General features: G+C 42.8%; 2 protein-coding genes across 7 annotated transcripts in view; one reads left to right on the top strand and one right to left on the bottom strand.

The window, feature by feature from the left end:
* HMGB1 (high mobility group box 1) overlaps positions 1-20526 on the top strand; it is a 979364-nt gene that overhangs the window by 141811 nt on the left and 817027 nt on the right. The window lies entirely within an intron of this gene.
* Positions 1-20526, bottom strand: part of B3GLCT (beta 3-glucosyltransferase) — a 389525-nt gene that overhangs the window by 271900 nt on the left and 97099 nt on the right. For all 4 annotated transcript variants that reach the window (XM_050766878.1, XM_050766880.1, XM_050766879.1 and 1 more), the window contains exons 13-14: positions 11350-11469; positions 5152-5296 (exon numbers count right to left, since the gene is read on the bottom strand). In XM_050766878.1, coding sequence (XP_050622835.1) covers positions 5152-5296; positions 11350-11469 — 265 coding nt within the window. The remainder of the gene's footprint in view (positions 1-5151; positions 5297-11349; positions 11470-20526) is intronic.

Here is a 20526-nt window from a genome sequence, read left to right as displayed (position 1 = left end):
ATTTAGTAGAGACGGGGTTTCACCAAGTTGGCCAGCCTGGTCTCGAACTCCTGACCTCAGATGATCCACCTGCCTTGGCCTCACAAAGTGCTGAGATTGCAGGCGTGAGCCACTTTGCCCGGCCAGTAACCATCTTAAATTTGTTTATTAATTTATATGGGCCATCTGTTTTATAAAGTAACTCATTAGGTCATCGATACTACAATTGTCTTGACTATCAAAACCAGATGTGATGCATCTTAAAAACAAGCCTTTTGTAGGCTACTATTTTATTACAGTCTGCCTAAATCTTTGATATGAATAAACTCCCTTAAATGGTTTACAGAATACCTTTGTTAAATTTTATCTCATTTAATCCTAGAAACAACCTTGTAAAATGGACAGAATATTATGGTTCACTTCCAGTTTACCGCTGAGGAAACCGGAGCTCCCAGAAGTAACATGACTAGCAAACACTGGACTAGAGACCAGAGAGAGGTGCTAAGCCCAGGGCCAGTGCTCTGCCAGGGCACGGGCTGCCTCTGCTCAAGCCGTCTCACCACCGGCTGGGCACACTCAGCAGCCCCTGGCCTAACCTACCTCCACCAGCACAAATACACTATTCAGACGAGTGTTCCAACAATAATATCTGCGGAGAAAAGGTCAAAAGAATCTAAGGGGAGAACTTTCACAACTGCTATTTTTAAGAAATTGTAACTGCTCATGGAGATAAAAATCTAAGAGGAATTTTAAAAGGAAGAAACAGTGAGGCAGACAAAAAATACACACTGGAATATAGTCTAATAGAGTTGGGAAAGGTTTGAATATTAGGTGAAGGAATTCATTTATTATATGATGTTTCTTTGCAAGGCCCTCTGAGAGAGTTTACTGGCAAGGAAGAAAACCAAGGACAAATACTCTCTCAATTCTGTTAGAAGATAATTCCACAATGATCCCAGAAGAAAGAGTAGTTCCCCCTTATCCATAGTTTCACTTTCTGAAGTGTCAGTGTCCCAGAGTCAATTTTAGTCTGAAAATGTTAAATGGAAAATTCCAGAAATAGACAATTCCTAAGTTTTAAGTTGCGGGCCCTTCTGAGTATCAGGATGAAATGTGGGGTGTCCCACTCCATCCCGCACTGGACAAGAATCTTCCCTTTGTCCAGCATCTTCATGCTGTCTACACTCCCCGCCCCTGAGTTGCTAGAAGCCGCCTCATTATCCAGTCCACTGCTGCAGTATCACAGTGCTTGTGTTCAAGGAACCCTTATTTAAGAATAGCCTAAAGCAACAGTAGTGATGCCAGCATACAGTTATAATTGCTCTATTTTATTACTGTTCATCTCTTACTCTGCCTACTTTCTAAAGTAAACTTGATCATAGGTATGTAAAGTATAAGAAAAAACAAAGTATACGTAGGATTCAGTATATCCAAGGTTTCAAACATCCACTGGGGGGCGGGGGGAGGGGGAGTCTTGGAACGTACCCCCTGTGGTTAAGGAAGGGCTACTGTAAAAGCAATGGAAACAAATCCTTGCTTGTTTTTCACCTTTAAAAATGAACTGTTGAAGACAGAAATGCATCTAACAGGAAAAAAAAATAAACCGTAACATTTTTTCCCTCGATTAATGCAGATTCTAGAAGTGATTCACTGCATCTCAGGGAGCCTATGCATGCATTAAAAGAGCTGACTTATTAAACATTACAATTTGCTGGTCATTTTTGACAAACGAGGTCATGGAAAAAGCATTAGACAAAACTAGAAAAGTGAAATACATCCAAAATGGTATCTTTAATACCAAGAAGTCTATGCAGCCTCTAATAATCATCTCTCTCTGCCCAAAATGCCAAGAGGAAATCCCAAACAGGAGGGTGAGGGGTGGGGAAGAACTTGAGGAACAGAGTGTGGGAGGCATCTGCATACAGGAAGAGAGAGGGGCTGAAACTGCATAAGAAAGACCTACAGCCGGACGGGCGTGGTGGCTCAAGCCTGTAATCCCAGCACTTTGGGAGGCCGAGGCAGATGGATCACAAGGTCAGGAGATTGAGACCATCCTGGCTAACACGTGAAACCCCGTCTCTACTAAAATACAAAAAATTAGCCGGGTGAGGTGGCACACACCTGTAGTCCCAGCTACTCGGGAGGCTGAGGCAGGAGAATCGCTTGAACCCAGGAGGCACAGGTTGCAGTGAGCTGAGATCATGCCACTGCACTCCAGCCTGGGCAACAGGGCAAGACTTCATCTTGAAAAAAAGAAAAAGGAAAAACCTCCTACATTGGGCAAAATTAGAACTTTTCATCTGTAAATACTGGAGCACACTAAACAGGGCAACAAATGGAGACTAAAATCACATTTCCTTAGACAAATGCATTTTTATAACTGTGTTAAAAAAATGATTTCCATACCATACAGTTCACCCACCATAATGGTGGTCTAAAACTTTTTGGGAAATTTCCGGAGTTGAGCAACCACCAACCATTGCACACTGCCATGTCCATTAGTGGCACATAATTTTGGAAGAACAGAAAACCACATGCTCTAGGTGCTGTGCTTTCAACAAAGGGAAATACTAGGTATTCCCTGAAGTCCCCTTCTAAATCTGTGAATTCACAATAACTTTCTCTAAAAACAGAAGAAATGTGATGGCTCAGGCAATTTTGCATTTGAGACTGCTTCCAAATGCCCACTCTGTCTCTAGCTCATCAGGATTCTTACATTTTATCGCTTTGCCTCATATTTCTTTGTGAAGATGAACAAACACAGTTTGGACCAGTGTTTAAACACTATAAATGGAAAGCAACGTCCAAATCGTTATCAAACTCTCTAAAAGAGGCTTAAGAATTGGAAGATACAGGCATTATCTGTTGGGGAGGATAGGTTTTAAACATATTTTATGATTTTAGAAGAGTTTAAAATGTATGTGAATTAGGGAAATCAAGGGTTCTGAAGTGGGGGAAACAACAACCTTTTTTAAAAAAATTATCTTCAAAGGACTTTCGCCTATAGATGATTTTCCTTCTTTCTTCTCTCCTTATCATTTTACTAGCTAATTTATTCTTCCCTAAATGAAAAGGGCTGCTATAAAAATCTAAGACCTGTCACACTAAACTTGATAAATTATTTCCCTTATACACTAACAGTTTTAATTACCCCTTTTATTGCGTGACTGAAACACCATGAAACAGAGCAAGAGAGGGAGCCGCAGAGAATAACGCTTTCTTTCCTAAGTCATCCTAACACAACACAGGCCTAAAGCGGGTAAGACCTCTCAAAGTCCTAAAGGACTAATAAGTATCTTCTAACTGACATTAGAAAGGTTTTTCATACATTTCCTTATATTAAAGGTCTATTTTTTTTTTTTTTTGAGACGGAGTCTCGCTCTGTCGCCCAGGCTGGAGTGCAGTGGCCGGATCTCAGCTCACTGCAAGCTCCGCCTCCCGGGTTTACACCATTCTCCTGCCTCAGCCTCCCGAGTAGCTGGGACCACAGGCGCCCGCCACCTCGCCCGGCTAGTTTTTTTTTTTTTGTATTTTTTAGTAGAGACGGGGTTTCACCGTGTTCGCCAGGATGGTAAAGGTCTATTTTTATGCTCTGTTATTGTCTCAAGGATACAGAAATGGATTCTGCCTTTCCTGATGATGCAAACACTTTCTTAGTCTTATTCGAGTTGTTTTCTATAGTACTATTTCTGTCATGCTAAGTTTTCTATATTGCTGTGATAATGTTTTCTACTGGTTACTAAATAAATAAAGCACGGGCCAGGTGCAGTGGCTCACATCTACAATCCTAGCACTTTGGGAAGTTGAGGTGGGAGAATCGCTTGCGTCCAGGAGTTTGACACCAGCCCGGGCAACATAGTAAGACCCTCATCTCCATAAAAACAAATTTAAAAATTAGTCAGGCATGGCGGTGTGTGCCTGTAGTCCCAGATACTTGGGAGACTAAGGCAAGAGGATCATTTGAGCCCAGGAGATCAAGGCTGCAGTGAGCCACGTTGCAGTGAGCAAGACCCTATCTCAAAATAAATAAATAAAAATAAGTAAATAAAGCATAAAAACTATTTTCAGTATAAGAGAAGGCACCTAAAATACATATGCATACACACTTCGAGTTTCAAAAACTTTAAATTTCTTGAAGGAGGATATTAGATGGGTATGGATCTATGGTTATTTTAAGTTTGTGAACATCTGCTATTATTCTTAGCAGAAAATTCACTGACTTGGTTCGTAAAAGATACTAAAAATAAAGCAGAAGGATTTCCTTCTCCAACCCCCAAACTGCAATATGGGGAGGCTATAAGCACTACCCGTCCCTGGTAAACATAAGCTCATGTCTTCTGTTCCATAACCCCAAGAATATATGCTTATTGAGATACACAATTGCAATGTAATAGATTTTAGCCATTCAGTTTAATGGCAAGTGAAGGAGAAAAATCTCAGTAAAAAGACAGACAGTGTAAAAACTGAGGATGGTGTAGAATTACATAGACTCAGTGGCCAGTAGGACAATATTAGGTCAGTACTATGTATTTCTAGGCAGCATCTAGTAATTTTTAAATGCCACCAATCTTTCTAACTAAAAAACAAAAACCAAAAAAATCTGGGCGCGGTGGCTCACGCCTGTCATCCCAGCACTTTGGGAGGCCGAGGTGGGTGGATCACGAGGTCAGGAGATCAAGACCATCCTGGCTAACACAGTGAAACCCCATCTCTACTAAAGAATACAAAAAATTAGCCAGGCATAGTGGCAAGTGCCTATAGTCCCAGCTATTCGAGAGGCTGAGGCAGGAGAATGGTGCGAACCCAGGAGGTGGAGGTTGTAGTGAGCCAAGATTGTGCCACTGCACTCCAGCCTGGGCGACAGAGCAAGACTCCATCTCAAAACAAAACAAAACCAAACAAAAACCCAGATTTTCCCTGGTCCTACATGTGAGGATCCCAGTCAAACGTCACTTGGTTTTCAGTATGTTTTTGCCTCCCGTCTTCATGATGTACATGATGCAGTGTTACATCAAACAGGGTAACAGTCCTGTTAAGGACGTTCCCCTGGAGCCTGTCAACACAGTTCTTTGTCTGTTTCCAGGATATGTGAAGAGAAGGTAGTCAAATCCTTAAGTGAGAAGAACCTGTCCCCCACCCGCCGTGAGGGAAGAATAAAAACCATTTCCTCACCTGATGGAAGAGAGGGCTGTGTGTCACAGGGATTCCCAAGCCACTGAAGCACATTCCCAGGACCATATCATCGGGAGCATCATTGCTGTAGCACCGACATTTACTGGCGAGAAGTCTCCTGATGGCTTCTCTGCTGAAGACCATTCTAGTGGGAGCCAGAGCAGAGAAAGGGGTTAGAGCAGCTCCACAGGGACCGCTGCGGCACAAATGGGCCCCGGGAAACAGGACTCTACTCCTCCAGACTGACAGGCAATAGCAGCTTTCTCTAGTTACTGAGCTCAGGTAAACCCTACCTGTTCTCTTTTAGTCTTCTGGCCCTTTCCAACACTTTCGTACCAAGTTCCCAAAATAATTTCTCTTTGTTTTAAAATACAGTTTGGTTTCTCGTTTCCATTCTGATCCTAAGGTAGAAATGAATCTTTTTAACAATCATAAAAAGCTCAAAAACTGAAAGGGCTGAAGGAAAAATATGATTCACAAGTTCAGTCTCGATCATCAAAGACTTTCTTTAAGGCAAAACTACTTAAAATTCATCCATATAGTCCCATTGCCACATATAGGGCCTTGCCCACAGCACTCAATAAAAGTTTGATGCATCAAACAAGCGAGAACAAAGTTGCCTTTGCAAAGACCTTCTTCCTGGGGGAGGAAACATTCTGTGAATCACTCTAGGAGGAAGGAAAAAAGGACAAAGAGCTTGAATCCCTGAATCAAAAACACTGATTCCACATGCTGGGCTCAATTCGGCACAGTTTTACCTAATGCTAGTGGCCAACCTCCTCCGCCATCCCCTGCGACAGTGCAGGACTCCCTCCCTGCCCTTGACTAGACAAAAGAATTTCTTTACATAAGATGTTGTAACAAAATAGGAAGGTATAAAAAGAAACGAAGTTCCTGTCAACTACAGAGAAAGGAAAACTGCAAGTCTGAAAACCCACCATAAACTGCCTTTCTCTTAGAAAGCCTGCTGTCCACAGTGAAACCTCCCCCGCCACATTTTTTGTGGCTGAGTGGAACTCCTACACCCAATCGGCCACGTTGGGCTCAAGCTACTGACTCTGGGAAAAGAGCGTACATGAGAAGATGGGTGGACAGTAAATAGTAAAAATGCTTTTTTTCTTTTCTCAGCATCCAGTAGAATGAGAAAAATGAGAAAGATTTTCATTTTGATCCGCTCTCTGAAAAACTAACTTTATAGGAAGATGAAACGCGAGCATGAACTTTTAATTTGTAATTATTTTATACTTTTGCCTACTCAGTCTCACATTAATTATTCGCATAAACTAAGTGAATATGAGCCGTCAATAATACTTGTTTATTAGCATGCTGGTGAGTTCTTTCCAAATAAGGTTGCTCGCCAAAATGGAAAACTACCAGTCATATCCTGGTTGGAAAGAACGCTTGTCTGCTCTGGCCACCAACTATTAAATGTTAACAAGATGTTGAAAGGCTACAGGATTATTTTATTTCCCTCAATATACAATATACAAATGTCTAAAATAAGAAAAACTGAAATGAGAGTCTGGGACTTGCCCAAGAACACAGTGCAGATCAAGAAGATGTAGGAAGGGAACATGCATGAGAAACACGCCTGCCCCTCCTGGCCTTCAGCCCATAGACAGGTCATGGTGGTCTCTCTGGGTAACACTTCCTGCTGCGTCTTCTGAGGACACTGCCCAACATCTTATTCTGGTGTAGTCATTTGCTCCCAAGGCTGCCAAAAAGGCTGATGATAGATACCCTAAGCACAGCTTCCTCCCTAAATGCACATATGTAAATAAATAGTTTCAAAAAGAAACGGTCAAAACATCACATGTTCTCACTTATAAGTAGGAACTAAGTTATGAGGATGCAAAGGCATAAGAATGATATAATGAATGAACTTTGGGAACTCAGAAGAAGGGTGGGGATGAGGGATAAAAGACTACACATTGGATACAGTGTACACTACTTGGGTGATAGGTGCACCAAAATCTCAGAAATCACCACTAAAGAACTTATTCATAAAACCAAACACCGCGTGCCCTCAAAAACCTATTGAAATTAAAAAAAAAAAAAAATTCAACTTGTTTTCTCCAAGTACCAAAACTTTCATGGAGTAAGCAACAAAGTGAAAAACAGACACTTGGATTCAAATAGTACAAAGGTCTCATGCTCCAAATAATCCAAAATACCTACACAGAAACCACAGGAACCTGTATGTCTGACTCGGCTTTGTCAAAACATCCTTACCTACGACAGATGGTTTAAGGTAGTGGTTTTCAAAAATTTACGTGACTGTGACCCACAATTAGAAATCAAGAAATGAATTTCACATTGCAACCATTTATGTTTGGTGCGTGAGTCTGCCTGGGTATGTATAAAGCTGAAACAAAAATGTCACAAACAATACCTACCTTTATGACACGGAATGCACTCTGATATTTTCCATTTTATTCCATTCCACTCAATAGTTCATTAATTTAAAATGCTAGTTATGGTCCATGAATTGGTTTTACAAGCCACTGATTCTGAGTTGCTGTTAAAAGGCATATTGGTTCTCAAGCTAGAGCATCAGAAAATTCTACTGTAATACTAGAGAAACTAATCAACATTACGTCTTACAGCTTTTATCAAAGGTTGATGTAAGAGACAATCTCATGAAGAATGTTTCTGCATCTTTGTAAAAGTGCTATTAAAAACAGAACGTCACATTGGTCAATGTTAGTTATATAAAGATCAGGGCCTTGTGTTCATGGATTTGTTTATTCATTTATTCCCTGTACCTTGAAAAACATGAGTCCTTATGCTAAGAAGTGAGGAAATAATGAGAAATGAAACACACAGGTACTGCCTTCAAATAATGCATAATTTAAGTGGAAAACAGAAAAGTAAATAGGCAATTAAATGATAATGGTTTGCATAATATGCTATGAAAGTACATTAGAAATGCACTAAACCCAGATTTGAGAGGCTAGACTGGGCTAAAGGCATTCAAGAGTAAATGGTGATAGCTACGGTGAGTCCAAAAGAACAAGGAACTAGACAGGCAGAAAGTTGGGGAAACAGTGCTATGCAGAGACCAGCAAATGTCATATCTTGGGAGGAGAGGAAAAAAAATAGTGCTTCAGAGAAACTGAAACAAGTTCAGCAAGAGTTCTTTAAGATGAGGGTGTATATGGATGAGGCTAGAAAGGTAAAACAGCATCTGCCAAGATCATGAGGGGTCTTATAAGCCTTGGAGTGTGGACTTGGTCCTAAAAGCAATGGGAGAAGTTCTACTGCCAGTTAGGATATCAGAGGATGCAAAAGACTTTCACGCCATGATAAAGTAACACTCAAATAAAAATATTCAAATAATAGGAAAATCATACGTAATTATGAAACTGAAGAGAGGTAAATGCCACGAAGCCTAGATGAATGAATTTCTAGAGAGAAAAATCCTTGCTAGGGGAGTAGCAGGCCAGCCATGGCAGCTTTCAGCAGCAAACTGGGCCTAGTAAGTAGGTAGAAGACAAAACTACTCTTGGGCCTTTGGGCCCAAAGCAGTGGCCTCATCAACACCCAGGGAGGCTGTTAATCAGGCAAACTAGAGATGATCAAAACTGAGGACCCATCCCAGATCAACTTGACTCTTGTTAAAATCTGAATGATCATCTCTTTGTCTTAGGTGCCAAAGTAGAAAAAGGTTCACACTCTTGGGGAAAAATAAAGACAATGAGAAGCCACTGAAGGCATCTGAGCAGAGGGGAGAGAGGACCAGATCTGCTTTTAGATAGGTCCCTTTGACTACAGTGTGGACAACAGCATGGAGTGGAGTTTAAGACAAAAAAGTAGGGAGAACAGGAGGCTGTGGCAGGAACTCATACAGGAGATGACAGTGACCTGGTTGAGATTACTGGAGGTAGAGAGAAGTATTGATGGAAGAGCGATTTAGGAAATAAAATGGACAGGACTGGGTGATTCAGTTGATTGCAGGGAGTGGGGAAAGGAGGAGAGAAAGGGTGAGAGCTGACTCACAGACTCCTGGGGTAAGAACTCATATATGCCAATGTCTTCCCTGAGAGGGGCACATTGGAAGAACCAATCAGGCGTTACAGTCAGCAATGACAAGGTGCTGAGTGTGATGTGTCTGTCAATCAGTCAAGTGGAGATGCCCTTTGAATCTATGAATCTGGAGGCCAGCAGAGTTCTAGACTGGAGAAAGAGTTCTGGCTACATTCAGCATCAAGCTATACGATCATCCAGGGACAACATGGGTTGAGAAGGAGGACTAGAAAAGATGCCTGAGAAACATAAGACATTGAAGGGATAGATAGAAACAACCGAGAAGGACTGACCAGAAAGAAGGATGAACAAGGACAGGATGCCGCTCTGGAAAGCAAGAGAAAGGAGTGTTTCAGGTCAACAGTCACCGGTGTTAAAGGTTGCTAAGAGGTGAAATAGGATAAAAACTGGAAATTATTAATTTGATTTAGCTACAGCAAGGTTGCTGGAAACCTCAGTGAGATAGTTAAGGAGGCTGGGAGTTAATGACTCGTAAAGGGCTGAGCATGGAGCTGAGAAAATGGAGATAGAGTAGTGAACTCAAGATGTTCTGCAGGGTAGGAAGAAGATGGCATGGTGGTGGTGAGAAGTTTTAAGATGGAAAAACTAGAGGTGGTGGGAAGTACCCAGGAGCAAGGTAGACGCTGAGCACAGAAGAAGTGAAAGGTGCCACCTTGGTGGTCTAGCAGGGCCTGCCAGGGGCAAGGGAAGGGGGAGCAATGACAATTGTGCAACGTATTTGCGAATCTGGCACTGGCCTGTGAGCTCCTATGGGGAAGGGCTGTGCAGCTTTCATCTGTGCATTCCCCGTGCCTGGCCCACACAAGGCCAGTTGAACGAATGAACAACTGGGATGATGAAAGGCAATGCTAGATAGGTAAGGTAAAGTGAGGTTTCAGAAGGCCTTGAGTGCCAGTCTTGGAAACAACAGCTAAATCCAATACACAATGAAGACAACAAAATGGTTTTCTTGCAGAAATCACATAACAAGTCACTTCTGTTTTAAAAATATTATATGAACACTATCATGCTATAAAGTATACAAACCCATATACAAATAACAGGGCCACTTTCAAAGTGGAACATCCTGGCTCGATGGGTGCCATGCTCTGATCCTTAATTGGCCCTAACTCTTCACCCAGAAAGCCCAACGCATTACAGCAAGGCTGCAAATAGCTTGAACCTTTTTTGATAAGGAGGTCAACACTCCTTGGGCTTAATCTAGTGTCTTTTCAAAGGCCTCCCTGGACTCCCCCTCCTGTTGTTAATGACCTCAGGCAGATGCAAGCCATAGACTAACAAAGATCAGCACACATGCTCAGGTTTGGTTATCACTACAAAAGAGCCACCTCCATAACCGTGTTATCTTCACCACTGAATCGGCTAGACCAAATCAGGATGCCTGTCGTATGACTGTTGAGATCCTGCAGGTTCCTGTAGGAATTGTTCCAATCTAGGGAATTGCAAAGTAGGAATTTAAGGTCCCAGCCCTCCAGAAGTGTATCATCCATTAGATTATACAGTAGAATGCTGCCTGGCACACAGCAGACATAAATATCTACTGAATGAATGTAAATGACTACAGTTGATAAGATTTTGCCTACACGCACCAATAGTAAGACTATAGAAGTAATAGGGAAAACTGCTTAATTGATTCACCCATATAAATCAAGTTAAAATCTTCATAAGAGATTAGGCAAATGCTTCTTCAAAACATTGATTTTTAGCTGTTATTTAAAACCTATAAATCCTACACAAATATCATTTAATTGCCTAAGTAAGCTTCTATACATTCCCCAAAGGTGATTTATTAAGCATTCCATAATTTAATAGTCTAATGGCTTATTCTCTGAGATTAAAATCTATAACCAATTGTTTTTTCCATTTAAACATAATCAAAACTAGTTGGCTGCCTAGAAGCAACCATTGTTAGGGACATTCTACCAAGTATGACATACTTTTTTATATCATTTCTTCAATGGCTAAAATATTCTTTACTGTGTGTTCTTTTAATATTTAGCAAATATAATGTTCACTTTCCTATCATACTAACAACCACCATTCACAGAGTACTCACATATCAGTATAGATCCCAGTGCCAGAGACCCACCTCTCAAGTGGAAAAGAAAGTTTATGTTCAAAGTAGTTGAAGAAAGCTGTGATCATAGTTACCCTCCTCCTCCCGTGATGTAGCTGTAGCCGCCAGTGCCCAGGCCGTAGCCGTAGCGCTCTCCCAGAAACACAGGCTCGCCAGAGTCATAACAGCTAAGCAAGTGCTGGAGCCTGAAGATACTGAGGTGCCAAAGGGAACACAAATCATGATTATTTGATTCAAATGTGGTTACAGAATAGTTTATGGTTCTTACATCCCACTCTGTATACTGTGTCACACTAAACTGAAATAGTTAAGAAATTTGAGTGACTTACAGAATGAATAAAATTTTTAAACAACAAACAAAAAAAGAAAAGAACGCATGAACACTGCACATTACTGGGAACAGAAGAGAAACTGAGACACGAGTGGCTTGTTGCTCAGTTTTTGCAAGCCCCTGCCATAATATGGCTGCCTGATTTGCGTGGTGAGAGCGGCAGGTTACTGAAGTGAAGTTGGCCAGTGTGCTCTAGATCTTATTTCTACCAGTCCTGTTTCCAAGTGAGTGTGAACTAATCCTCACATCTTTTCAGATGAACTTGGTATTTAAGGAAAAAAAATTCTGATGGCCTAAAAAGGAGCCACTGAGATGCAAATGCATGTTGGGCCCCTGGCTGGCAGGTGGGGAAGAGAATTTGGGCAGTGAGGCTACCCTATAAATCCTCAGATAATGAGGCACAATCATGCTTATGTTTCCCTCAACAAGGCCACCCAAGTCTGAGAACTTTCTGTATCTAATTGCTTATACTTTTGAATACCTTTTGGCTCCTATCTGCCTTTAACACATGTTAGCAACAATAGCTTACAAAGGGCAGTGTATTAGTCTGGGTTCTCTAAAGTCAGACTATCCATGAGTTGGTCATAAAAATGCCTGCAACTGCAGCTGCTGTTCGGATGAAAACAATGAATTTATAGGAAAAAAAATCAAAAAATAACTTTTTTAAGTAGACACAAAGGGTAGTGCTAAGAAAGGCTATTTTTTCATGTTTTAAGAACTTACACCACTTAGAAATGTCCCTTCCACCTATAAGCCTGCAAAATCAAAAGCAAGTTAGTTACTTCTAAGATACAATGGGGGCACAGGGGACACAGGAGGTAGATATTCCTGTTCCAAATGGGAGAAAATGGCCAAAACAAAGGGGCCACAGGCTCCATGCAAGTGCAAAACCTGGCCAGGCAATCATTAAATATTAAACCTCCAAAGTCTCCTTCATTCCATGTCTCACATCCAGGACACGCTGATGCATGAGGTGGGCTCCCAAGGCCTTGGGCAGCCCCACCCCTGTGGCTCTGCAGGGGACAGCCCTCGTGGCTGCTTTCACAGGCTGGTATTAAGTGCTTGTGGTTGTTCAAGGTGCACAGAGCAAGCTGTCACTGGATTTACCATTCTGGGGTCTGGAGGATAGTGGCCCTCTTCTGAGCACTCTACTAGGCAGTGTCCCAGTGGGGACTCTGTGGAGGGGCTCCAACCCCACATTTCCCTTCTGCATATGGTGCCATAGCAGAAGTTCTTCATGAGGGACCCACCCCTGCAGCAGACTTCTGCCTGGACATCCAGGTATTTCCATACATTCTCTGAAATCTAGGCAGACGTTCCCAAACTTCAACTTTTGTCTTCTGTGTACCTGTAGGCCCATTGCTATGTGGAAGCTGCCAAAGCTTAGGGCTTGCACCCTCTGAAGCAAAGGCCAAGCTGTATCTTGGCCCCTTTTAGCTATGGCTGGAGCTGGAGCGTCTGGGACATAGGGCACCAAGTCCAAAGGCTGCATAGAGCAGTGGGGCCTGGGCCAGGCCCATGAAATCATTTTTCCCTCCGAGGCCTCTGGGCCTGTGATGAAAGGGGCAGCCGTGAAGATCTCTGACATGCCCTGGAGACACGTTCCCTATTGTCTTGGCTATGAACATTCAGCTCCTTGTTATTTACGCAAATTTCTGCAGCAGGGTTGAATTTCTCCCCAGAAAATGGAGTTTTCTTTTTTACCTCATGGTCAGGCTGCAAATTTTCCAAACCGTTATGCTCTGCTTCCCTTTTAAACATTAAGTTCCAACTTCAAACCATCTCTTTGTGAATGAATATGACTGAATGCTTTCAGAATAAGCCAGGTCACCTCATGAATGCTTTGCTGCTTAGACATTTCTTCCACCAGATACCCTAAATCACCTCTCTCAAGTTCAAGGTTCCACAGATCTCTAGGGCAGTGGCAAAATTCCACCAGTCTCTTTGCTAAAGCATAGCAAGAGTGACCTTTGCTCCAGTTCCCAATAAGTTCCTCATCTCCATCTGAAACCACCTCAGCCTGGACTTCACTGGTCAAAACTATTCAATAAGTTTCTAGGACGCTCCAAACTTTCACTCATCTTCCTGTCTTCTTCTGAACAATCCAAATTGTTCCAACCTCTGCCTGTTACCCAGTTCCACAGTCACTTCCACATATTTGAGCATCTTTTCAGCAACACTCCACTCCTGGTACCAATTTAATGCATTAGTCTATGTCACGCTGCTGATAAAGACATACTCAAGACTAGGGGGCAAAGGTTTAATTTGACTTACAGTTCCATGTGGCTGGGGAGGTCTCAATTATGGCAGAAACGAAAGGCACTTCTTACATGGTGGCAGCAAAAGACAACGAGAAAGCAGCAAAAGCAGAAACCCCTGATAAACCCAACAGATCTCATGAGTTTTATTCACTATCATGAGAATAGCATGGGAAAGACCGGCCCTCATGATTCAATTACCTCCCACTGGGTCCCTCCCACAACATGTGCGAATTTTGACAGATATAATTCAAGTTGAGATTTAGGTGGGGACACAGCCAAACCATATCATTCCACCCCTGGCCCCTCTCAAATATCATGTCCTCACATTTCAAAACCAATCATGCTTTCCCAGCAGTCCCCAAAGGTCTTAACTCATTTCAGCATTAATTCAAAAGTCCACAGTCCAATGTCTCATCTGAGACAAGACAAATTCCTTCTGCCTATGAGCCTGTAAAATCAAAAGCAAGTTAATTCTTCCTAGATACAATGTGGGTATAGGTATTGGCTAAATACAGCCATTCTGAATGGGAGAAATTGGCCAAAATGAAGGGGCCACAGGCCCTATGCAAGTCCAAAATCCAGTGATGCAGTCAAATCTTAAATGTTCCAAAAGGATCTCCTTTGACTCCATGTCTCACATCCAGGTAACACTGATACAAGAGGTGGGTTCCCATGGTCTTTGGCAGCTCTTCCCCTGTGGCTTTGCAGAGTATAGCCTCCCTCCTGGCTGCTTTCACGGGCTGACATTGAGTGTCTGCAGCTCTTCCAGGCGCATGGTGCAAGCTGTCAGTGGATCTACCATTCTGGGGTCTGGAGGACAGTGGCTCTCTTCTCACAGCTCCACTAGGTGGTGCCCCAGTACGGACTCTGTGTGGGGGCTCCGACCTCATATTTCTCTTCCCCACTAGTGGAGGTTCTCCATGTGGGCCGCCATCCTGCAGCAAAGTTTTGCCTGGGCATCCAGGCATTTCCATACATCTTCTGAAATCTAGGCAGAGGTTCTCACACCTCAATTCTTCTGTGCACCCGCAGGCTCAACATCACATGGAAGCTGCCAAGGCTTGGGACTTCCACCCTCTGAAGCCACAGCCTGAGCTGTACCTTGGCCTCTTTTAGATACGGCTGGAGTGGCTGGGACGCAGGACACCAAGTCCCTAGACTGCACACAGCATGGGGACCCTGAGTCCAGCCCACGAAACCACTTTTTCCTCCTGGGCCTCTGATGTGGAGGGAGGGGAGTGGGGGAAGGGGCTGCTGCGAAGGTCTCTGACATGGACTGGAGACATTTCCCCCATCTTGGGAATTAACATTAGGCTCCTTGTTACTTACACAAATTTCTGCAGCTGGCTTGGATTTCTCCCCAGAAAATGGGTTTTTCTTTTCTATCGCATAGTCAGGGTACACATTTTCCAAACTTTTAGGCTCTGCCTCCCTTATAAAACTGAATGCCTTTAACAGGATCCAAGTCAGATCTTGAATGCTTTTCTGCTTAGAAGTTTCTTCCACCAGATACCCTAAATCATCTCTCAAGTGAAAGTTTCACCAATCTCTAGGGCAGGGGCAAAATGCCACAAGTCTCTTTGCTAAAACAAAGCAGGAATCACCTTTACTCCAGTTCCCAATAAGTTCCTCATTTCCATCTGATACCACCTCAACCTGTAGTTTATTGTTCATATCACTATCAACATTTTGGGCACAGGCATTCAACAAGTCTCTTGGCTAAAGTTCCAAACTTTCCCACATTTTCCTGTCTTCTTCTGAGCCCTACAAATGTCTCTAAATTATTCACCAAGATATCTTTTCTCACAGAGCAATAGTAACATTAACAGTTCTGGTGTCTCATTTTTTGGTGGGAGGGATGGGTAAGAAGAAAACAAAGTACAGAGATCACCTTTCCCATCCCCACTTGCGAGTCTTACAAAAATACCCTAGCTAACAAAGCTAAAGCTGAAAGTGAAGAAAACAAATTTAATATATGAAAAGAAACTCTGACCAGTGAAAAGTGTCCACAAGAGTTCCAGTCAGGTTTATATCTGTCTGAAGATCAAGGCCTCTGACAATGTTGATGGTTTCTGAGTGACTAGAAAATGTTCTTTGAATACTATCCTGTTTTCAGCACACAAGCTGACTCTAGGACTGCCTCGTAATAAGAGTGGTGTAAAAATCTGGTCTGCTGTTCTCTACAAGGAGTTTGCTACTAACCTCTGCTATTTTATCATTGGTTTTGTTTAGTTTAGTTGCCAGTGATTTTCTAACTTTTAATTCTTGTAGATAGAGCTGCTTATATTTTTCCAACTCAGTTTTATTAGTCTTACAGAAAGTTTTCGTTTTCAAGAGTTCAGATTTCAGATCTTTCTCAGCTCCCACCAACTTCTTATCGAAGCAATTTTATTCTCTCTTAACTAAGTTCTCTCAAGATGCTGCTTATGTCTGCAAAGACAGATTTTCTTTTAACTTTTCTACTATATCTTGTTTTCTTTTTCTTTGGTCTCTTTCTTGTACTAAATTTGTTTCCACATTCTTGTTGTACTAAATTTGTTTCCATATAAGTTTTGGGGCTTTCTGTTTTTACTCTGTAGGCAAGATAATCCCTCTTTTACAGACTTCTGCTTTCCAATGTATTTACTTACTTTATCTTATTCATCCTAATACATTTGTTTGATTTACTTCATTTAACACTGTGTTTGGCTTACACACAGAGTATCCTTGACAATAAGTAACTTCATCTCAGGAAAAGACTCCATCTTACATTTCATTAGGCACTTTGCCAACAGGGACCAGATGTTTTGCTTGATCAATAAAGACTCTATTCAATCAAATGAGGACATAACCAAGCACACTCCTCCATTTTCAGTCCTCACCAGAGGACTCTGGCCATAGAAAGAGCAAGACTTCAGCAGCTCAAACGGCCATCTTAACCGACAGCCTTGCTGTCACTTGTGATAAGCACCTGGTATCTGCCACTGAAGACTCTGCCCACATCAAAGTCTCTTCCTTGCAAGACTGAGGGACTGCCAGGCCCAGACTAGGATATTCCTTTTGTCAACGTCTCTCTCCCTGGAGTGGTTCATTAACCCTTTTTCCTATCCCCTTTTTCTTGATGTTAAATGTTAACTTTGTTATGGGAAGTTTAATCTATAAAATTATATATTAAGTATACTATTAGGGTTTGCAATATTGACTCACTTGTGGAGTGGCTTGAACCTGTGTGCCTATGGCTCTACTGACTGAAAAGGAAGTACTGAGAATCAATTCCTTGGGAACTCCCATGTAGCTCATGGCTTTTGTGGCTGAAATAGCATCAGTAAAAGTCTGACATTGTGGAAAGACATAAACACATGTGGACCTGGTTATCCCTGACCTGGTGTCATGCATGAGGGCTTAGGTTTCTTTGTACAGATTCTAAAACCAAGGTCTTTTCTCTGAGAGCATCACTTGCATGATGGAGATCAATTTCTAGGCTACTGAACTTACTTTCAGCTTTACAAAGTGGTTGAGAAAGAATATGCTTATCTTTCAGGTTAGTCGCATCAAAATTCACTGTGTCCTACAAACAAAACTACTCATCTCTTGTTCTCAGGAAAGCAAGTTCTAGGTCTCTTATTGATGTGTGACAGATCACAATCATGGAGAGCAGTAGCCAGTCTAGCATGGTGCAATTCAACTCTGTATCCAGGATTTCCTTGCTGTGTTTACATTCTCTAGTTTAGAACTGAGCATTCTATTCTTGCTGTCAGACTACTGAGCTGTCCACTATCCTGGTGTGATATTATGATTATATATTGATATGGTTTGGCTGTGTAAAAATGGACGAATACATATATATTGGTTTTCATCCAGAGTTTCCTGGCTTTTAACTCCCATAGCCCTTGTTAGTCTTTTGTTATAATGCTGGGTTGCTTTATTAGGCCTCAGGAGCAGATCTCAGGAAACAGTCTCTCTCTGACCTTCTCCTGTTGACACAAGACTCTTTCAGTGCTGCTTCACCAGCCAGAAATCTCCGGTCAGCCAGCGGCACCTCTGGTCAGGGCCTCACTCGGCTCTGGGCTTGCCACTAGACTTGCTCTGCCCACTAAGCCTGGCAGGCTGCGCTTAGCTCATGTTACTGGCCCAGGTTCCATGCCTGCTGTGGCTCTGTGCTCAGCCCATAGCTGGGCTGGGCATGCTGTGACCAGCTTCTCCCTTGGGTGCCAGCATCTGGACAAGGGGTGGGGGACGCAGCAGAGCCTGAAAACTTGGAGATGCCAGCAACTGTGGAGCCGCAAGGGTTGTTACCCTTTTGCTCAGGGAGTCCTAAGCTCTGAGTCCCCAGGAAGCATTGCAGCTTGTTCTTGTTATAGCTCATTCATTCCTACTATCTGCATGCTTCGGTGAATGGGGGTATGTCCCAGCTCATTTGGTCCTGCCGCCCCACTCCACTCATGGCTCCTGGGCTGGCCCAGCCTCATCACTGCCAGTTCTCATCACCTGGGGCAGCTGCCTGGTACCAGCAAGGGGTGGGAGGATTACAGTGTTACAGCTCCGGCTCAGGAAATCCTGAGGTCTAGGCCCCCAGAAGGGTTGCCGCTCTAGTGAATGGGAGTGCGTCACCGCCCTCAGCTCAGTGAGCCAGTCAGGAAAGTGTTACAACCCTTTTCACTCCCACTGTTCAGCAGGTCCCAGGTTCTTGTCCCACGTCCAAGAAGAATGAGGTTACACACACACACACACTGGAGAGTAAGCCAGGTGGGGTATGGTTTTTTATTGAATGAGAGAACAGCTCTCAAAAAGAGAGGAGACCCAAAGTGGGTAGTCCTCTGTGTGACAGGGTGCCATAAGGCAGGTAGTCCCAATATGTGACTAAGTCTGGGGTTTTTATGGGCTCAGGATCAGAGAGTGTGTGCTGACTGGTCCATGGGTGGGCCTGGGAAAAGCACCATTTGATTAGCTAAAAGGCATTGAGGAAGTTCTCACTCATGGCCGTGGACTCTACCCTGAGTTGATAGCCTGGCTGTCACGCTTCAGTCTGTCTTTGGCTTGAAGGTTGGGTTTCACTGGGGACCTGGCCCTTTCTGCCTAGGAATTTGTGTGCCTCTTGCCGCTATCAATGTCCTTATACCTGCCCAAGGTAGGAATTTAATCTGACTGTGGGTCAAAAGACTCTAATTCCAGAGAATGTCCTGCCCCATAACCTAGAGGAAGAAATACTACACAGAGAGGCCAAGAATAGTCTAATAAGGAGGTCTTTCTGGGTTTAGAACATGTGCTTTTTGTTCAATCACATTTTTACATGGTTGCCAATCATGCCTATATAAGGAAACCTCCATAAAACCCCAAAAGGACAGGGTTCGAACAGTTCTTGGATAGCTAAACATGTGCAGATTCCTGGGGGATGAGCACCCAACGGGGGTACAGAAGCTCCACATTCCTTCCCCCATACCCTGCCCTACATATCTCTTCATCTGCATCCTTGATAATATCCTTTACAGTAAACCAGTAAACATAAGTGTTTCCCTGAGTTCTGTGAGCTGCTCCAGCAAATTAAAGGAACCTAAAGAAGGGGCTGTGGGAACTCCAACTTAGAGCCAGTCAGTCAGAAGATCTGGAGGTCTGGACTTATGACTGGTGTCTGGGGAAGCAGTCTTGGGGACTGAGCCCTCAACCTGTGGGGTCTAAGGCTATCTCCAGGCAGATGGTGTCAGAACTGAATTGAATTAGAGGACACCCAGCTGGTAGAGGACTGCTTGTTTGCTGGGGGGAAGAAATTCCCACATATTTTGGGGTCACAGAAGGCTTCCTCATTGATTGTTGTGGTATAAGAACACACACACAAAAAAATGTTCTGAGAGTTTTTCAGGAACAATTGGTGTTAGTGAAGTGGGATTAGCTAGAATGGCTCAGGTTCAGAGAAACATTTGGTTTGAGAAGAGAAAGGATAAAAGTCTAGGGATGAGAAACCCTTGATTCCTGGGCAGCCAAATGATCACCCATGACATGGAGCCACAGTGCTCTGTTCAGTTACTAAAGGTAAAAGTTACCACTGGAATTTTGAGATGGAGAATTGGTTTACCAGAGGCACAAGAAAATGCAAACTAATCAGAAAAAAGCAAACTATTCAATCCCTTGATCACTGTTATCCATATTAGCTAAAATAAAATTAAAAGAGAGTGCTGGGTCAGACCCTGATGCTACATAAACCAAGCTTACATTTCAGTGAGTCTGAACTTCAGCCACTAGCCTCGGAACCACTGCACAACGGCAAAATTATGCAGGAACAACAGAAAGTACCTCTGAGACCTGTGGTGACCAAGAGGGTAGTCAATGTGGGAAAGGGAAAAACCAAATAACTATTGAAACTAGATGAATAGAGAAAACATTGATAGGAGTGAAAGTAAGAGGGAAAAGAAAGGGGAGAGCCATGGAACTCACCCCAGGAGGTGGACATATTTAGGTGGTTATTAAAAAATGGAATGAAGAAAATAGAAATTGATGGGGTTAAAAAACAAAGGTCTTAATACAACATTATTGAAGACTGAGTGGAGGAAAGGGACCCCCAGCTGATCTCTCAACATTTAAGGGCCCAAACCAGTTCACTGTATTTCCCCCAGTTTGGAGAACTTTTAAAGACAAGAAGATAAAGATTAAAATGAGAAACCCAACCTAGAATTACCTGTTAGACT

This window comes from Macaca thibetana, chromosome 17, assembly GCF_024542745.1.
Source record: "Macaca thibetana thibetana isolate TM-01 chromosome 17, ASM2454274v1, whole genome shotgun sequence".
Classification (NCBI taxonomy): Eukaryota; Metazoa; Chordata; class Mammalia; order Primates; family Cercopithecidae; genus Macaca; species Macaca thibetana.
Note: the sequence above shows the minus strand (reverse complement) of the source record. Positions and strands in the feature narration are given on the sequence as shown.